This window comes from Rana temporaria, chromosome 13 (assembly GCF_905171775.1).
Source record: "Rana temporaria chromosome 13, aRanTem1.1, whole genome shotgun sequence".
Classification (NCBI taxonomy): Eukaryota; Metazoa; Chordata; class Amphibia; order Anura; family Ranidae; genus Rana; species Rana temporaria.
Window position 1 is genome coordinate 51,759,575 of NC_053501.1, and position 20,208 is coordinate 51,779,782.

The 20,208-nt window shown below is 43.7% G+C and overlaps 1 protein-coding gene across 1 annotated transcript in view; it reads left to right on the plus strand.

Annotated features, from left to right (window-relative positions):
- Window positions 1–1,126: 1,126 nt before the first annotated feature.
- Window positions 1,127–20,208, plus strand: part of LOC120920948 (cytosolic phospholipase A2 delta-like) — a 75,134-nt gene continuing 56,052 nt past the window's right edge. Inside the window, exon 1 of the mRNA XM_040333410.1 lies at window positions 1,127–1,390. Within this exon, the coding sequence (XP_040189344.1) occupies window positions 1,358–1,390 (33 nt within the window). The 5' untranslated portion in view covers window positions 1,127–1,357. The remainder of the gene's footprint in view (window positions 1,391–20,208) is intronic.

Here is a 20,208-nt window from a genome sequence, read left to right on the forward strand (position 1 = left end):
GAAGTACGCCGGAGTATCTACTGATACTCCGGCGTACTTTCAAATTTGCTGCGTCGTATCTTTAGTTTGAATCCTCAAACCAAGATACGACGGCTTCTGGCTTCGATCCGACAGGCGTACGGCTTCGTACGCCTTCGGATCGTAGGTGCAATACTTCGGCGCCCGCTGGGTGGAGTTCGCGTCGTTTTCCGCGTCGGGTATGCTAATTAGCTTTTTCCGGCGATCCACGAAGGTACGCGCGGCCGTCGCATTCTCTTACGTCGTCGCTAGTCGGCTTTTCCCGGCGTATAGTTAAAGCTGCTATTTCGTGGCGTATAGATAGACCTGCCATGTTAAAGTATGGCCGTCGTTCCCGCGTCGAATTTTGAATTTTTTTTTTTTGCGTAAGTCGTCCGTGAATAGAAAAGGACGTAACTCACGTCTACGTTCAAAAAATGACGTCAGTGCGATGTCATTTCGCGCAAAGAACGGCGGGAAATTTCAAAACGGAGCATGCGCAGTAGGTTCGGCGCGGGAACGCGCCTAATTTAAATGATCCACCACCCCTACCCGGATCATTTGAATTAGGCGGGCTTGCGCCAGAGGGATTTACACTACGCCGCCGCAACATTACAGGCAAGTGCTTTGTGAATTAAGCACTTGCCCGTAAAACTTGCGGCGGCGTAACGTAAATGCGATACGTTACGCCTCCGCAGATGTACCTGAATCTGGCCCACAGTGCTGTCAGTGCCACTCCTACGACAACCAAAATACTCAGCTATAATCTGCTGTGACAACCCAAACTGCCTTATCTGTCCTCTTATCACAACCAAAAATACCAACTAGGATAAGCAACAAAACAGATACAAACAAATCTAATTAAATACACTTTTGTAGGTTTTATTATTACATCAGAACACATTTTTATTTTCATGATGAACATACCTGAACTATTAGTTTTGGCTACTATCATTACTAAATGGTTTATTGTGAAACTCTGTAATTTTCATAATGAGCTCAGTGCATGTAAATTAGATACGTTCGAAGCAGTTGGTCTCGCTGCAATGCCACTTAAACACCCACACAATACCTCCACCCCTGATTTTCAGGGCTACCTAGACTAGGGACTGGTTTAGATGGCCTTTCCTGGTATGAACTCACACATTAGGAATGATATAGGTGTCAACACAGAAACAACGCAGCTAGGCTAAATTAATATGTTGTAAAGATGGGAGGGATCGTTAAATGTGACAAAACCGTCATGTAAGGATGTAAAGTGACATTCTATACAGACACAATCAGACTACAGCAAGCACAGGCTGGGGATTACTGGATTCATAAACACATTGGAAACCTATGGAAGGTTAGTCCCAGTAGGATGACTACACCATCACCATCAACTCACTACAAGGTAGGTAACTTGGAGGTATCTCTGGGGGTTTGTTACTCTGAGCACATTAGGTACTTGTTACACCACTAAAAGTTTATCTAAACTCAAGAACAGAAATAGAACATATTACAGCTTACCAGTCCTTAAATATGGTGGCTGCATTTATTTTTTATTTTTTTTCAGTCTCATCACATTTTCAGCAAGAACAGAAAAATACCGGTTGCTCTCACCAGAATTCCTGTGTCCTTGTAAATATCTGTGCACAAAACTGAATTCTTAGCTGTTAAAGCTGATAACATTGACTATCTTTCTTTTAATTACACAACCCCTCCATCCTATGTAAAGGAGGTGAGGAGTGAGGTAGATGTTTATAGCTCATATTAGGAGAGAAGCCTAGGGTGACAACACTACTTTTCCATAGATATAGTACTGTAAGGCCTCGTACACACGATAGGTTAAACAGAGGACAACGGTCTGATGGACCGTTTTCATTGGTCAAAACCGATTGTGTGTGGGCCCCATAGGTTATTTAACCATCGGTTAAAAAAAAGTCAACTTGCTTTAAATTTAACCGATGGATTCCTAACCGATAGGTCAAAACCGATCGTTAGTAGGCACGACCATCGGTTAAAAATACATGCATACTCAGAATCAAGTCGACGCATGCTTGGAAGCATTGAACTTCGTTTTTTTCAGCACGTCGTTGTGTTTTACGTCACCGCTTTCTGACACGATCGGGTTTTTAACCGATGGTGTGTGGGCGCGACGGACCATCAGTTAGATTCATTGGTTAACCGATGACAACGGTCCTTCAGACCGTTCTCATCGGATGGACTGATCGTGTGTAAGAGGCTTTAGAGAGCTTTGTCACCTAGGACAGAAAGTTTGTTACTGCCAAGACCGCCAGAATAAATTAAAAGTCCAAAAAGCCTGAACAAAAAAGAAAGTTAATGAAACCAGCACCTTTAAAGCGGAGGTTCACCCATAGCTTACACATTTTCCCCTTAGCTTCATGCTTGTTGTGTCTAGGGGAATCGGCTATTTGTTTTAAAATATGATCCGTACTTACCCGTTTACGAGATGCATCTTCTCCGCCGCTTCCGGGTATGGGCTGCGGGACTGGGCGTTCCTTCTTGATTGACAGTCTTCCGAGAGGCTTCCGACGGTCGCATCCATCGCGTCACGATTTTCCAAAAGAAGCCGAACGTCGGTGCGCAGGCGCAGTATAGAGCCGCACCGACGTTCGGCTTCTTTCGGCTACGAGTGACGCGATGGATGCGACCGTCGGAAGCCTCTCGGAAGACTGTCAATCAAGAAGGAACGCCCGCTCCCGAAGACCCATACCCGGAAGCGACGGAGAAGATTCATCTCGAAAACGGGTAAGTACGGATCATATTTTAAAACAAAAAGCCGATTCCCCTAGACACAACGAGCAGGAATCTAAGGGGAAAATAGAAAAAAAAAGGAATTGGGTGAACTCCCGCTTTAAAGGGGTTGTAAACCTTGGTGTTTTAAGGATGCATTAAGGTGAAAAAACACCTTGTTGTGTCCAGCCCCCCTGAGCCCCCGTTTTACTTACCTAAGCTCTGAATTTCCGAGGGTGCGATCCCACGTCGTTCTCTCCATGGCTGATTGGCTCCTCATCAGATAGATTGATAGCAGCGCAGCCATTGGTTCCCGCTGCTGTCAATCAAATCCAATGACGCAGCCGCCGGGGGCGGGGCTGAGTCATACACTCGGCAGCTATGTGCGCAGAGTGTATAACACAGGAGCATGCCTGCAAGGTAACCCCCTTAGTAGAGAGCTTCCCAGAGGGGGTTTGCTCTTGCAGGAAGAAGCCGAGACAGCTGCCGTGGGACCCAGAAGAGGACGTTCGGGGCCACTCTGTGCAAAACGAACTGCACAGTGGAGGTAAGTATGACATGTTTGTTATTTTTATTTTTTTAAACGAACCCATAGTATCACTTTAAGGCCTGGTAAGCTGCAATATAATGCATTTTTGTTTTTGGGTTTATATATTCTTTAACTTTCTCCAGCACCAGTAGTGTTTCCAGCACACTCTCCTGGAGCCATTATTTCATCCAGTTTCACCTCTGTGTAGGTTATTTTTGATTGTTACCATACCTTTTGTTTTTTGACAATGACAACAGACAGTTGCCTGTTGATAGGAGCAGACAAACATACAAGCCGAGGAAGGTACTTTGTTTTAAAACCCTCCTGATAAAACTGCCGGTGTTCTGCGGAATAAGTTCCACCTGGCGGATAAGAACCCCTTTGTACTGCGCAGGCGCAGCGCAGAGTCTCCGAAATAGCCGAACATGTAGAGCTCATCGTCAGCTCTACAAGGCGCATGCGCAATGACTATTACATATGCCGCACGCTCCCGATGCTAGTGCTACTCTGCAAGGGGCGGGGGTGATATTAACAATAAAGTACATGTGTTAGCGGGGCGTGTTGGCCATCTGAGTTAAATGTGCAAATCCGCCCATCAACATTGCCATTGCAGGGCGGGTTGATGGGCGGGTTTTGCAATGGCAATGTTGATGGGCGGATTTGCACATTTAACTCAGATGGCCAATACGCCCCGCTAACACGTGTACTTTATTGTTAAAATCACCCTACCCCTTGCAGAGTAGCTCTAGCATCGGGATCGTGCAGCATATGTGATGTCATTGCGCATGCGCCGTGTAGAGCTGACTCTCAGCTCTACATGTTTGGCTATTTTCGGAGGCTCGGTTGAGGTTTGTACCACATAAGCGCCACGCCTGCGCAATACAGGGGGGTCCTAATCCGCCGGAGGAACATTTTCGGCAGCACACCGGCACCAAAACAGTTCAACTGTATGTCTCTACATTGGTAGCAAGCTCTTCTATTTATCTGATCACACTTGCATCATGGTCACTGTACAATTGTTTTTATATTACAGGGTACAGCTATATACCGTACATATATATGTAGATTATACTGTATATTCCATTAAAACTTGTTTTTCTTCCTTCTCTGTATCCTCCCCCTGTCTGCTTCATGTCTTGCATACATCAGTGGCGGCTGGTGCTTAATTTTCTTGGGGGGGTGTAAAGCCCCCCACTCGGCCAACCAAACACCGCCCCCCCCCATTGTACGATCGCCAGGCTGCTCACCAGCCAGGCCCCCGTCAGCTTCGCACTTACCCCGGTGGTTGCTTCCCGGCCAATCAGGACTTAAGACTCTCAGCAAATCGGGTCTTAGGACTCCTGGCCAATCGGATCTCAGGACCCACTAATTGATTGGCCTGGAGGAGAGACAGGAACACATTAGCGAATATTAATGTCACACAACTGGGTGTCACACAACTGCACCCGAGCCTACCCTTTTTGAAGCAAACTAGTAATAATAAAAATAATAATAATAATAATGTGCTTCTCATGTGCTCCACAAAAAAACAAAACCCATTGAAATCCATGCACCCTGAATGTAGATTAGGGGCCAGGCGCATAGATTAGAGGGGCGGCACCCCTGCGCCCTGTATGAGCGCCCGCCACTGGCATACAGTATGTAGACATGCAAATCTATTCACTAAGGCTCCATTCACTCCTGACTGATCTGCAGCTACAGCTGCTTCTTTTTTTTTAGCTTTTGTTTTTTTGTTGAGTGTTTTTGGAGCTGCGCCATTCATTTGAATGGGCCTCCCTCTACTCCAAAAAACGCTCCAAAAAAAGCTCATGTACCAAATCAGGGCACCAGCTCCTCCCACAGGTGTGTGCAATCAGTCAGTGACCGAGAATATGCTGCCAGTGCCTGGGCCTATCGCATCACAGGAAGAAATCCTGAAGAACCACAGGTAACAGCAGTGCCAGTTAGGAGGAGAATTTACAATCATATATTGCTTGGAAAGTTGGACAGCTGAACAATTGCTGGAAAAGATATTTGTGTGTTATATAATCATCTTCACTTTGTATGGAAGTTACTCAGTCTCAGGCATACCATGCCCATGTAGAGAATGTACATATTTCTATATTGCAATGTATTGCAATACATCTGTTGTGGCCATATTTTGATCTTGATGAAAACAACCTATACTGTATTGCAATATAGAAAGATGTACATTCTCTAGGCTATATTTATATGGACATGGACTGGTACGCCTGGCCAGAATAACTTCCAATACAAAGTGAAGCTGAATTATTAAAGAGCTATTTCACACTGCCATCTGGCCGCATTATCGGTAAAGCGCCGCTAGTTTTAGCGGCACTTTACCATCGTTTTAGCGGCGCTATTCGGCCGCTAGTGGGGTGCTTTTAACCCCCGCTAGCGGTCGAAGAAAGGGTTAAATGCGACTGTGTATTGCCCCCCCCCCCTGAAAAAATTTCTGTGGACGCCCATGAATATGTCCTGGTGTCAGTGGTAGCAAGCAGCGTCCTCTCCTAGATATTAGGGGATGGAAATGTGCCCTCAAAAATAGTGAAAGATTTGGGGGATAAAACATATCTAGAGCGACTATAGGAACTTTCCTGGAAGAAAGAAGGGAAAGGGGGGGGACATGATTGAAACCTTTAAAAACATCAATGTTGCTCGCAAATGCATGTTGGAGGGGCAGAGCATTTTAAGGATTAAATAAACCAACAGTATAGGCTTCTCAGGGGGACTGGCGCCAAAAAAGGAGTAATGAACCGAACGACATAGACTGTCCATAGCCTCTGGAGATAAAAACCACTCTGAAGTAGACAAAAGACGCAAACAAATGATATCTCCGTACATGCAGTTAGGACCCACAGTATGTCCCAAAAAAGACTCTTGAAGTACCCACTAATGTGGGTCAGTGTTGGTAATTTGTAATCCACCAGAGGCTTGACAAAAAGGTTTACTAAGCATCATTATAAACATTAAGGGGCAGATCCACATACATCTGCGCCGGGCGCAGCGTATGTAAGATACTCTACGCCGCTGTAACTTACTTTGAATTGGTTTGAATCCTCACCGAATTCACGCCGTAAGTTACGGCGGCGTAGTGTATCTCTCGCGGCGTAAGGGCGCGGAATTCAAATGCGACGGGTAGGGGGCTTGTTTCATTTAAATTAAACACGTCCCCGCGCCGAACGAACTGCGCATGCGCCGTCCCTAAAATTTTCCACCGTGCATTGCGCTAAATGACGTCGCAAGGACGTCATTGGTTTTGACGTGAACGTAAATGGCGTCCAGCCCCATTCACGGACGACTTACGCAAACAAAGTAAAATTTTAAAAATTATCCATGGGAACGACGGCCATCGCATTTTTTTACGTCGTTTCCGTTCGGCTTTTTCCGGCGTATAGTTAAAGCTGCTATATGGTGGCGTACTCAATGTTAAATTGAGTACGCCACCATATAGCAGCTTTAACTATACGCCGGAAAAAGCCGAACGGAAACGACGTAAAAAAATGCGACGGCCGCTCGTACGTTCGTGGATCGTCGGAAATAGCTAATTTGCATACTCGACGCGGAATACAACGGAAACGCCCACCTATCAAGAGATACGCCAGAGTAATTTCTTTGAGGATCTGCCCCTAAAACTACATACAGCTATATTTCAATAGTGTGGGCCTCCAACAATTGAGTGATATAGCTTGACCCAGATAGCAAGGATAACTTGCTACAAATTTGTGGCAGTGTTGAATTGGAAGTCTGTTAACTTGCTGCACATTTTCACTCGCAAGTTGTATACTTCAAGAGCACTTGAAGTTCTTGTTGACATTTTTCCAATTTGTAGCAAATTTGTGTGGCAAGTCTCTAGCAAGAGCAAAGTTGCAATGATGAGTCTACAGCAAGAGCTCTGCAAGTCTACAGCATGAAAATTCAACCACAGTGACCCCTGTGGTGGGATGACTATTGCCAACATAACTGAACCAGAACTTGCAGCGGACTTGCAGAATGTTTGCAAAGGAAGTTAATCTGGAGTCATGCAATACAGACCTGCTGCAATAGTGCAACAAACTTTTCAAGCCTGGCAATTCTAGAAATAGCTTAGCAAGATATTTTCAAGTTTGTAGCACAATTGCGTGCTATCTGGGGAATAGAGTCATTGAACACAGATATGTGCTGGTCCCTTAAATAAGTTGGTGCGTTATTGATAGCACTTACATTATCTCTGGTATGGCAAAAATGGTGTATTGTCCCTTTCACCAAGGGCAGAGTCATCCAGAGGTGAGAACCACCATGGCTATTGCCATGCAGCAGGAAGCTCCATGAATCATTGGGCTGGGGTCACTCTGGCCAGAACTGGCAAGCCAGAGAGGATGTAACAAGGCTGCCCATACTGCCAGAAAGAGCCGAAAGGAGACCACCAACACCCCGTTGTAGTGGAACACACAAGTGTAGATCAGGGCATTGCTATGATAAAGCATTTCCCAGCAGTGTGGATTGTGATTTCTGTTGTAAGGCATGATGAAGTTAAGTACTGAAAGAACAATTTATGAGAAAGCTGACATCGTTCCACAAGGGATTAAAAATATAACAACATATCATTATCATGTAACTGGTAAAGGAATAGAATGCCCACTTTTTTCCAGTTTGTTCAGTTCTGGATAATTAAAGTTATCTCATATTGGCCAAATTGGGAGTAGCCTTATGCCGCGTGCACACGATCGGAAAGTCCAACAAGAAAAGTGAGCTTTTTTAAAATTCCGACCGTGTGTATGCTCCATCGGACTTTTACTGTCGGTATATCCGCCAACAAAAGATTGAGAGCAGGTTCTCTATTTTTCAGACTGAAAAAGTTCCAATCACGCATGCTCAGAATCAAGCAGAAGAGCCAAACTGCCTATTGAACTTCATTGATCTCGGCTTGTCATACGTCACCGCGTTCTTGACAGTCGGAATTTCCGACAAGATTTGTGTGACCGTGTGTATGCAACAGAAGATTGAGCCAACATTCCATCAGAAAAAAATCCACGGTTTTCGTGCTTGTCGGAATTTCCAATCACGTGTATTACGGCCTGTGCGATTTTCCGGTGTTATGTAGCACATAACCACCTTTGAAAAAATCACGTGTCCAGTGATGTAACGCGTAAGGATGAGCCGTCTACCTTAGTGCTGTGTGAGCACAGACAGCCAAGTGAGGAGCTTTATTTATGCAACTGACCTTCTTACATGTGATAATATTGCGGGGCATGTCAATACTGGTCTATGAAGGATTGAGAAGGAATGAAGGTTTGAGAGCAATCCATTACAGCATTGGAGACCAGAAACCTGATCATCTGGGTATCGTTATCCTCCTGATTTCTATTTCACCTAGCAGTGGTGTCTGACTTGGTTTTATATTATCAGAACTCTGGAAACCATTTTATTTATACCAGTTTGGAAGCACTTTATTTATTATCTCGGTAGCACATATTGGATCACTGTGCAATAATTATTAAGGTTGATGATAGCGCTGTATTAACCCCTAATTCATTTATTTTTTGTGACATCAGTATACTACACAATATTAGCAGCAATCACCATTTGATTACGGTACCTTAATTTTTTTGGTTCACATACATTATTTGGTTCACCTTTAGGCACCTTTCACACTGGGGCGGGAGGCGCGGTGGAGGTATAGCGCCGCTAAAAATAGTGGCATTATACCGTCGGATTTGCCGTGGGATTCGGCCGCTAGCGGTGCGGTATTAACCCCCGCTAGAGGCCGATAAAGGGTTAATACCGCCCGCAATACGCCTCTGCAGAGGCGCATTGCGGGCGGTATTGCCGCGGTTTCCCATTGTTTTAAATGGGAAGGAGCGGTATACACGCCGCTCCTCTCACCGCTCCAAAGATGCTGCTGGCAGGAGATTTTTTTCTCTTCCGCCAGCGCATCGCCTCAGTGTGAAAGCCCTTGCAACCCGTAAGTAAACAAACCGCAATTGCGGCTAGTAAGAATGAGATCTGTGATTTTTTTTCACAATCTCATTCTTTCCCGCCTGGAGGAGAGATGCGGGGTCTTATTGACCCCACATCTCTCCTTAAAGAGGACCTGTCACACACTATTCCTATTACAAGGGATGTTTACATTCCTTATAAAAGGAATAAAAGCGATCAAATTTTTTTTTAAAGTGTGAACAATAAATAAATAAGTAAAATAAAAAATAGATAAAAAAAAATTAAAACGCTCCTGTCCCCAGTAGCTCGCACTCAGAAGTGAACGCACACGTAAGTCCCGCCCACGTATGTAAACGTCGTTCAAGCCACACATGTGAGGTGTTGCCGCGTGCGTTAGAGCGTGTGCAGCAATTCTAGCACTAGACCTCCTCTGTAACTCTAAACTGGTAACCTGTAAAAAATTTAAAGCGTCGCCTATGGAGATTTTTAAGTTACGAAGTTTGGCGCCATTCCATGAGTGTGCGCAATTTTAAAGCATGACATGTTAGGTATCTATTTACTCGGCGTAACATCATCTTTTATATTTTACAAAAAATTGGGCTAACTTTACTGTTTTGTTATTTTTTAATTCATGAAACCATTTTTTTTACAAAAAAAAAAGCGTTAAAAAAATTATTGCGCAAATACCATGCAAGATAAAAAGTTGCAATGACTGCCATTTTATTCCCTAGGGTGTCTGCTAAAAAAAATATATATAATGTTTGGGGGTTCTGAGTAATTTTCTAGCAAAAGAATGATGATTTGTACATGTAGGAGAGAAGTGCCAGAATAGGCCCGGTATGGAGGTGGGGTTTAAAGCCCGGTATTGAGGTGGTTAAACTAAGAAAAATTTTGTTATAAAAGTTTGCAAATAAATCATATTTCTGTAATAAATTTAGACAATTTTGCTACACTTATTTGGCAAAAATAATCCAAATCTGTGTATAATATTTAATCTGTGCGAAAGTTTTACAGATTACTGTAATGAGCACTAGGTAAGAGTGTACAAAGGTTCCATTCATGAAACCTTGTTTACTACTGTGATTGGTCACAGTTATCACGTGGTACAGGACCACAGTGATTGGCCCTGGTACCATGTGATTGTTGTGACCAATCACAGAGTTCACACAGTAGTAAACTATGACAGCCTTACTTACTACTGTAACTGGAATCATTGTGATTTGTCACAGCAATCACAGGGTACCAGGGACGCACTCAGTGGCCCAGTAAAATCGCCGTGATCGGCTGTATCTGGTGGACACAGTGGTCACAGACCCTGCCTAGAGAGTGCCCATGAGTATCCAAAGCAGGAGGACATACAGGTCAAAGTATATCTAAACCCCAAATCAAAATGTAATATATTGCAGCTTTCTAGTCAATGGTGTGCAGGCTGCATTCATTTTATTTTTTCCAAGCTTCTTTTGCTTTATTTTCACCTGGTAATCTTGGCAAAACCTGGCAAAAACCCCACTTCCTGTCATTTGGTGGCTACATCACCAGGGGTCAAGTCCTAGGGAAAAAGGTGTGGGAACTCCCTGCGCACTATGACTGTCCGGATAATTAATCATCTGGGACCTGTGACGTGTCCCAGATGATTGCCGAGAGGGAGGGGGGAGAGGTGAACTTCCTTCCGGCGCCGCGGTGCCCCGGGAGGAAGTGGGAGCTGGAACTCTCTAAACGGAGGGTCTCCCCCCCCCCCCTAAAAAAATTACATGCCAAATATGGCATTTCAGGGGGTCGCCTTCCCTTTAAGCAGAAGTTCCAATTTTCGGTGGAACTCCGCTTTAACCACTTAAGCCCCGGACCATATTGCTGGTCAAAGACCAGAGCACTTTTTGCGATTCGGCACTGCGCCGCTCTAACTGACAATTGCGTGGTCGTGCGACGTGGCTCCCAAAAAAAATGTGCGTCCTTTTTTTCCCACAAATAGAGCTTTCCTTTGGTGGTATTTGATCACCTCTGCGGTTTTTAGTTTTTGCGCTATAAACAAAAAATTATATTTTTTACAAAAATCAATATCCCCCAAAAATATATAAAAAAACTATTTTTTTCCTCAGTTTAGGCCGATACATATTCTTCTACATATTTTTCGTAACAAAAATCGCAATAAGCGTTTATTGATTGGTTTGCGCAAAAGTTATAGCGTTTAGAAAATAGGGGGTAGCTTTATGGCATTTTTATTAATATTTTTTTTTTACTAGTAATGGCGGCGATCAGCGACTTTTTTCCGGTACTGCGACATTGTGGCGGACACTTCGGACACATTTTTGGGACCATTGGCATTTTTATAGCGATCAGTGCTATAAAAATGCATTGATTACTATAAAAATGCCACTGGCAGGGAAGGGGTTAACACTAGGGGGCGGGGAAGGGGCTTCGCGAGGCGACGTAGAGCTACGGGGCCGACCAGCCGCCGTAGAACTGGCGGCTGGTCGGCAACCAGTTAAATCCCCTTTCTTCCCCATCTTCTGATGCATGGTTTAAACTTCAGCAAGTCGTCTTCTTCACCATGTCTAGTTGCCTTAATTCATTGCGTTACTACCATAGGATTGGCTGGTTAGCAATTTGTGTTACCAAGCAATTGAACAGGAGTACTTAATAAAGTGGCCGGTGAGTGTAGACTTCAGACATGTCGATTCCTCTTCATCTCCACTACATAGAGGGCAGGATGATTGGTAGCTTGCAGAAGATAGCTAGGAAGGAAGGTATTCTTCTGTGCATCTCACAGGAAGTGACAAGAACACTTAATTTTTGCCAGGATCAGCAGGTATTTTTTGAAAATAATCTCACCTTGAAAAAAACAAGAAAATGTATACAGCCACCCAGTGCCGATCCTGACCTCCCTGGGGCCCTAAGCAAAATTACATGTCGTCATATTAAAGTTGAGAAGGGGGGGGGGGGGGGGCTTCGTACCTTGACATCTTGACATCGCGGAAATTACATCTTACATTAAAGTGAGAAGTTAGAAACGGGTGTGTGCTTCTCAACTCGCTGGCTGCATGGGAGAAGAGGTAAGAGGCGGGGTGAGGGGCTGAAAATTACTTCTCACCAAGTGGGGCCTCTAGTAATTTGGGGGGCCCTCTGCAGCTTTGCGGAGCCCTAAGCGGCTTGCATAGTGAGCCTATAGGGCGGATCGGCCCTGCAGCCACCACATCCAATGCCCCGTACATGCGATCGGTTTTCCTGTTGGAAAAAGTCTGATGAGAAATTTTGGTCGGGAATCCCGACTGTGTGTATGCTCCATTAGACTTTTTCCAACGAAAAAACTGCTGGAAAAAGATAGAGAGCAGGATCTCTTTTTTCCCATCAGGAAAAAAACTGATCGGAACATTCGATCGTGTGTACAAATCCCAAAGCGCAAAATTCATACACATGCTCGGAAACAATTTGACGCATGCTCAGAAGCATTGAACTTCATTTTCTTGGCTCGTTGTAGTCTTTTACGTCACCGCGTTCTTGGCAGTGAAAGGTTCCCTGAACTTTTGTGTGACCGTGTGTATGCAAGGCAGGCTTGAGAGGAATTCTGTTGGAAAAACCATCCAACTTTTTTCCGACGGGAAAACCGATCGTGTGTACGGGGCAAAAGGGGCCAGATACACAAAGAGATATGACGGTGTATCTCCTGATACGCCGTTGTATCTCTGAGCTATGCCGTCGTATCTATGCGACTGATTCATAGAATCAGTTACGCATAAATATTCCTAAGATCCGACAGGTGTAACTGTGTTACACCATCGGATCTTAGGCTGCAATTCCAGGCCGGCCGCTAGGTGGCGTTTCGTTTTTTTTTACGCAACGAATATGCAAATGAGGAGTTACGCCGATTCAGAAACGAACGACCGCTTTTTTTTTTACGTCTTTTGCGTTCGGCTTTTTCCGGCGGATAGTTACCCCTGGGTCTATGAGGCGCAGCCAATGTTAAGTATGGCCGTCGTTCCCGCGTCGCGATTTGAAATGTTTACGTTGTCTGCTTAACTCGTCCGTGAATGGGGCTGGACGCCATTTATGTTCACGTCGAAACCAATGACGTCCTTGCGACGTCATTTAGCGCAATGCACGTCAGGAAATTTTAGGGGCGGCGCATGCGCAGTACGTTCGACGCGGGAACGCGCCTAATTTAAATGCTCTACGCCTCCTACCCGGCTCATTTGAATTACGCGGGCTTGCGCCGGAGGATTTAAGCTACGCCGCCGCAACTTTACAGTCAAGTTCTTTGTGAATAAAGCACTTGCTTGTAAAAGTTGCAGCGGCGTAACGTAAATGACATACGTTACGCCGCTGCAGAGATACGCAAATCTCTGAGAATCTGGCCCAAGGAGTGTAATATGTTTTTTTGTAATATGTTTTTGGGTTTAGTTAACCTTTAAGAAGGTTTACTGTTCTACACTTGAAGCACATTAACATTCTAAACTACAATGGAATGTATTGCTGATGTCTGTTTTTTTATTGCTACATTTTGAAAATACAGATTTATAGAATTTTCTCCAGTATTGCTGACAGCACTGTGCATCATTTTCATGTAAGACATGTGATGTCATAAATTCCTCTGTACTCACCTTATGGGCCTATTAAATGTGGAACGTGAGGATTTGTTACTTATTTTTTAGTTACCACATACACCGTTTAACATTTTTATGAGGCAGTATCAATGCATGATTCATAAATTCCTAACTCGTTATTTATCTAAAATAGCAGTCATAGTGATAGCCCATCATTTCTGCTGGATAAAGACAAAGAGAAAAAAGGTGCTTTTAAGACGCCCCATATATGTAGGTGACAGAAATACATATAAGCTGTTAACCACTTAAGCCCCGGACCATATTGCTGGTCAAAGACCAGAGCACTTTTTGCGATTCTGCACTGCGTCGCTTTAGCTGACAATTGCGCGGTCGTGCGACATGGCTCCCAAACAAAATTGGCGTCCTTTTTTCCCCACAAATAGAGCTTTCTTTTGGTGGTATTTGATCACCTCTGCGGTTTTTAGTTTTTGCGCTATAAACAAAAATAGAGCGACAATTTTGAAAAAAAAAATATTTTTTTTACTTTTTACCATAATAAATATCCCCCAAAAATATATATATAAAAAAAATTTTTTCCTCGGTTTAGGCCGATACATATTCTTCTACATATTTTTCGGAAAAAAAAAATCGCAATAAGCGTTTATTGATTGGTTTGCGCAAAAATTACAGCGTTTACAAAATAGGCGGTATTTTTTGGCATTTTTATTAATATTTTTTTTTACTAGTAATGGCGGCGATCAGCGATTTTTTTTTCAGTACTGCCAAAATATGGCGGACACTTCGGACACTTTTGACACATTTTTGGGACCATTGGCATTTTTATAGTCAGTGCTATAAAAATGCATTGATTACTAAAAAAATGCCACTGGCAGGGAAGGGGTTAACACTAGGGGGCAGGGAAGGGGTTAAGTATGTTCCCTGGGTGTGTTCTAACTGTAAGGGGGGTGGACTCACTAGGGGAAATGACTGATCACTGTTCATACATTGTATTAACAGATGGTCAGGCATTTTTCCTCTGACAGGACCGGGAGCTGTGTGTTTACACACTCCCGGTCCCCACTCTGTAACGAGCAACCGCCGGGCACGCGCACGGGAGTCAGGAGCGAGCTGGGGGGGTGTGCGCGCCCCTAGTGGCCGCTTCGAGAGCCGACGTTATACTACGTGCTCTCGCGCAGGAGAGCCGACCTTCCGCCGTAGAACTGCGGCTGGTCGGCATGTATTTAAGAAGTAATTATTAAAGACTCATGTTATAGGGTTGCAGGGGACCGCCTTGTCATCTGCCGGCTCAGTGGGAATCAACGGAGCGATCCCCACTGAGCAAGCGGATGAGAAAGGTACGGATCCTCACGGGATCCGTAAAATGTGAAAGGGCCCTTAATGGTTGTGGAACGAATCATTTGAGTTTCCTTTATTTCTTATATGGAGATTCGTTTTGATATACAAGTGCTTTGGATTACAAGCATGCTTCCGGAAAAAATTATGCTCGCAATCCAAGGTTTTATTGTAGTTATAATAGCGCATATCAGCCAAAATACAGCACCACATCCCGGATTAAATAGAACAAAGAGAAATAGAATAATGGAATTTTTAGATACTGAACCTTCTATTGGAATAATATCTGACACACGGATGTATAAAAATAACAACATTTTATTAAATACATAAAAATGTCTTATATCGTTTAAGACAAGTGTAACAAAAATATGAAACAGCAAACTCTATATACACCCGTAAACAGCCCCTACAACAAGGTGAACAATGTACTCAATAGTCACATATATGTGTATTTGTGACCCATGATAAACACTCAGGACCAAAGTATGAGAAAAGAGACACATCGACGCGTTTCACATTGTAGCTTCTTTAGGGGTTTTTGTTGACAGAGAGGTGGGTGCACTAGAGCTGATTCAGTAAGTAGTAGTTCTGGAAAACCTCAAAAGAGGCGTTGCATGTTCCCACCAGGGCATTGCAGAATGGGTCAAATGTCTCAATCATGTAGGACTGAAACCAGCCCAAGAAAAAGCTGTCCCACAAAGCACATCAGAGATCCCATACACAGGAAATGGTGATTCCAAGCTAAATTGATCAAAGTTCTGCCATGCTGCACCGGGAGAAATCTCCCCAGTATAGCCACAAACAACTGCAAAGGTAATGAGCAGCTTCCAAATGCTGATGTGGTCACAATGTTAAATCTTCAAGCATGGCAAAAAACATAAAAAAAATCGTAATCTGGAGATAGCTTTCCATAGGGAATGTTGCTGTTATTGTGACACCAGGAAGGGAGCCTTTTGCGGTTGGCTTTTTGATTTTTTCTGTCTCTGTCAACAAAAGCCCCTAGAGAAGCTACCATGTGAAACGCGTTGGACCTATTTCTCTTTTCTCATACATTGCCCTGAGTATTTAGTAGGTTTGTCCCGATACCGATGCCAGTATCGGTATTGGGACCGATACCGAGTATTTGCGGGAGTACTTGTACTCCCGCAAATGCCCCCGATGCCTGAATAGAATATTTGCCCCCACCCTCCGCCGCCGCAAACCCGCCACCGCAAACCGCAAAGCCGCCGCCGCGTTAATCAGCGTGCGGGGAACATTACAGCTTTCGTTTGAATAGCTGTATCCCCGCCGCGCCGCGTATAGACACTCCCCCTTGCGCGGGATTGGACGGATGATCTGTCCAATCCCGAGCAAGGGGGAGTGTCTATACACGGCGCGGCGGGGATACAGCTATTCAAACGAAAGCTGTAATGTTCCCCGCACGCTGATTAACGCGGCAGCAGCGGCATCATCCAGGTATGGGGGGACATGGCTGGATATATGTGGGGGGACATGGCTGCATTATGTGGGGGACATGGCTGCATTATGTGGGGGACATGGCTGTAATATGTGGGGGACATGGCTGTAATATGTGGGGGACATGGCTGGATATATGTGGGGGGACATGGCTGCATTATGTGGGGGACATGGCTGCATTATGTGGGGGACATGGCTGTAATATGTGGGGGACATGGCTGTAATATGTGGGGGACATGGCTGCATTATGTGGGGGACATGGCTGCAATATGTGGGGGACATGGCTGGAATATGTGGGGGACATGGCTGGAATATGTGGGGGACATGGCTGCAATATGTGGGGGACATGGCTGCAATATGTGGGGGACATGGCTGCAATATGTGGGGCGACATGGCTGCATTATGTGGGGGACATGGCTGTAATATGTGGGGGACATGGCTGCAATATGTGGGGGACATGGCTGGAATATGTGGGGGACATGGCTGGAATATGTGGGGGACATGGCTGCAATATGTGGGGCGACATGGCTGCAATATGTGGGGCGACATGGCTGCATTGTGTGGGGGACACGGCTGTAATATGTGGGGGACATGGCTGTAATATGTGGGGGACATGGCTGTAATATGTGGGGGGACATGGCTGCATTTGGGGACACATTTAAAAAAAAGTATCGGTATTGGCGAGTACATGAAAAAAAGTATCGGTACTTGTACTCGGTCCTAAAAAAATGGTATCTGGACAACCCTAGTATTTATCATGGGTCATGATTACACATATATGTGACTATTGAGGAAATTGTTCACCTTGTTGTAGGGGCTGTTTACGGTTGTATACAGAGTTTGATATTTTTGTTACACATGTCTTAAACGATATGACATTTTAATGTATTTAATAAAATGTTGTTATATTCATACATCACTGTGTCAGATATTATTCCAATAGGAGGTTTCAGCATCTAAAAGATCCATTACTCTATTTCTCTTTGTTGTATTTAGGTATACGATACTATAGATAACCCCTACCTTCGGAAGAGGACAATAAGGGGTCTGTTTGAAAATGTTAAAAAAAAGTGTCTCAAGTGTTTGCTCAGCTGTCACAAATAATCAAGTATTTTATCTAATTTGTTTATTTCCTATGATCATCACCTCCATCTAGTGGCCATAATGCAGTATTTTCCTGATTGAGGTATTTCAGGAAAAATGCATTATGGCCACTAGATGGAGCTGATGATCATAGGAAATAAACATGTTGGGCAAAATATTGGAATGTTTGTGACAGCTGAGCAAATGCTTGAGACACTCACACAGAAGTTTTTCTTTTTTAGAAGTAGACCCCTTTCTACAAATGTTGTAAAAGAATGGATCAAGCATTATTATTGATAATGAAGTTATATATAAGGCATAGATAGGCTGATTAAATTCACAAATGTGAATCAGGAAGGAATTTATGGTGGATATACAGTGTCTAAGGGGTGTTGTTTTTTGATGACTGAGATTTTGTAATAAGCTATGAGACGAGACGCCCATCTGTTTATATCCTTGCACAGCTCCGCTCTATAAACTGGATTTCAGTTCTATCTATAGATCAGGTGCAGCTCTCCTTCCTTGTTTTCACGTGTACAGAATTTTCAAAATTTACCGCAGGCATGAAAAGACATTGTGTGCTAATTACATGTTTCACAATTCACATGTTAAAGTGTACGAGTGATATTCTGTATTACAAAATGTAATAATTAATATATTCTTCTTCAAACAACATGGGCTATTTTTATCTACAAGAAACTAAAAGGATTACTTTTTTTTTTTTTTCAGTCTGGAAATATTTATCGTGTTTCTAAACAGCTGTCCAGTGATCAGTATTTTAAATAGATCTTTGTAGCATCCCATGAGCCGGCTGTTGTATCTAAAATGTTGTTATTTTGCATTTGAAAGTGCTTTTTTTTTTTTTACTCATTTAGGACAATTAACCACTTCAGCCCTGAAAGAATTTACCCCCTTCCTTACCAGAGCACTTTTTGCGATTCGGCACTGCATCGCTTTAACTGACAATTGTGCGGTCGTGCGACGTGGCTCCCAAACAAAATTGATGTCCTTTTTTTCCCCCACAAATAGAGCTTTCTTTTGGTGGTATTTGGACACCTCTGCATTTTTTTTTTTTTTTTTTGCGCTATAAACAAAAATAGAGCGACAAGTTTGAACAAAATGCTATATTTTTTACTATAATAAATATCCCTAAAAAATCTATAAAAAAACAAAAAATTTCCGCAGTTTAGGGCGATACGTATTCTTCTACATATTTTACATCAAACATTTGCAATAATTTGATTACATTATTGAATAATTTTCATTATAATTACATTATTATTTGTTATAATTATTTATAGTTATATTATAATTTATGATTTTGTGTTTCAAACTTTATCATACCCGAGATGTCTACTAGACTCTTGTTTGGACAGATTTAAGTGAGTTATTCCTAAGAATTGGAGGCCTACAATAAAAAACGCCAAATTTCAATGCAAAAAATTGTACTGCTTTTGGTACAAAATTCCAGACATAATCATACAGCCAGGGAGGTTAATAGGCGACACTCCATTTCGGAAAGGGTTTTTGACCCAATTGCAACACACAAAGTGCACGTGGAAACCTATGTAAGGGCAATATACTGTATAAACCTGTTACTGTATGTGCATAGCTCTAAAAAAAAAATCATCAGGCCACCATTTCCTTCCCAACTATGCAGTGGCGGCTCATGGTTTTTTGTTTGGGGTGGGCGACAAACAACCCCCCCCCCCGCGGCACCTCAAAGCCCCCCACCACTGCTCGCTGTCTGCCGATTGGTCCACTTACCCCATCTAGGCAGTGGGATCGGTAAGAGGTGGACATCGGGCTGCGGCAGGCATCGGGGCATCAGGACATCAGGTAGCGACTCCTGTGTCTTCTCCTTCTCCCTCCTCCTCGCTTCCGCCATTTGTCTCCTTCCCCTTCTCCTAGGCATCCAATTGGATTGCCTGTCCTTTCAGCCAATCGAGTGATGGGTATCAGACTGGCTTCTCTTTGACCGGGAGGAGGATCAGTGTTGCAACAGCAAATATTTATTCGCTGTTGTAACACCTGGCTGGGCTCCTGGCACAATGCTCTGTGCCACAAGCCCACCCTATTCTGAAGCCTATTAGAGCCTATGGCTCTGAGCCTATGGCTCTAATTAGGTGATTCAAAAAAACATCCCAACTGCTGTAATTCAGGTGCCTGGCATCCTGGAAGGGGCCGGACGCATGAAAAGGAGGTGGCGACGGCGATGGATAGAGCATTGCATCTCTAGAAGGTGGAGGGGGTGACAGTCATAGATAGAGGGGGCGGCGCTTGGGTGCCCCTAATGGGTGGGTCGCCCTTTCATACTATGTATTTTCCCTTTCTGACCTTTTGGTTAGAAGCAGACTATAATTACATGTCATTACATGGTCCTTCCGCTCAGACCAGACCTTTTTTATCAGCTTATGCTGTGACTTTTTATCTGATAAAATATTAGTTCTCAAATTTTTGTGACATCTTAGAAAAGTTCTGAAAGGCTGTGAGGGAATTGAATCCTGTTAGGACTCATAACTTGATCTCTCTAGTAACTGTTCCCAGTGCTATTATACAGATTTGTGATAATGAATAGTATTGTATATACAGTTA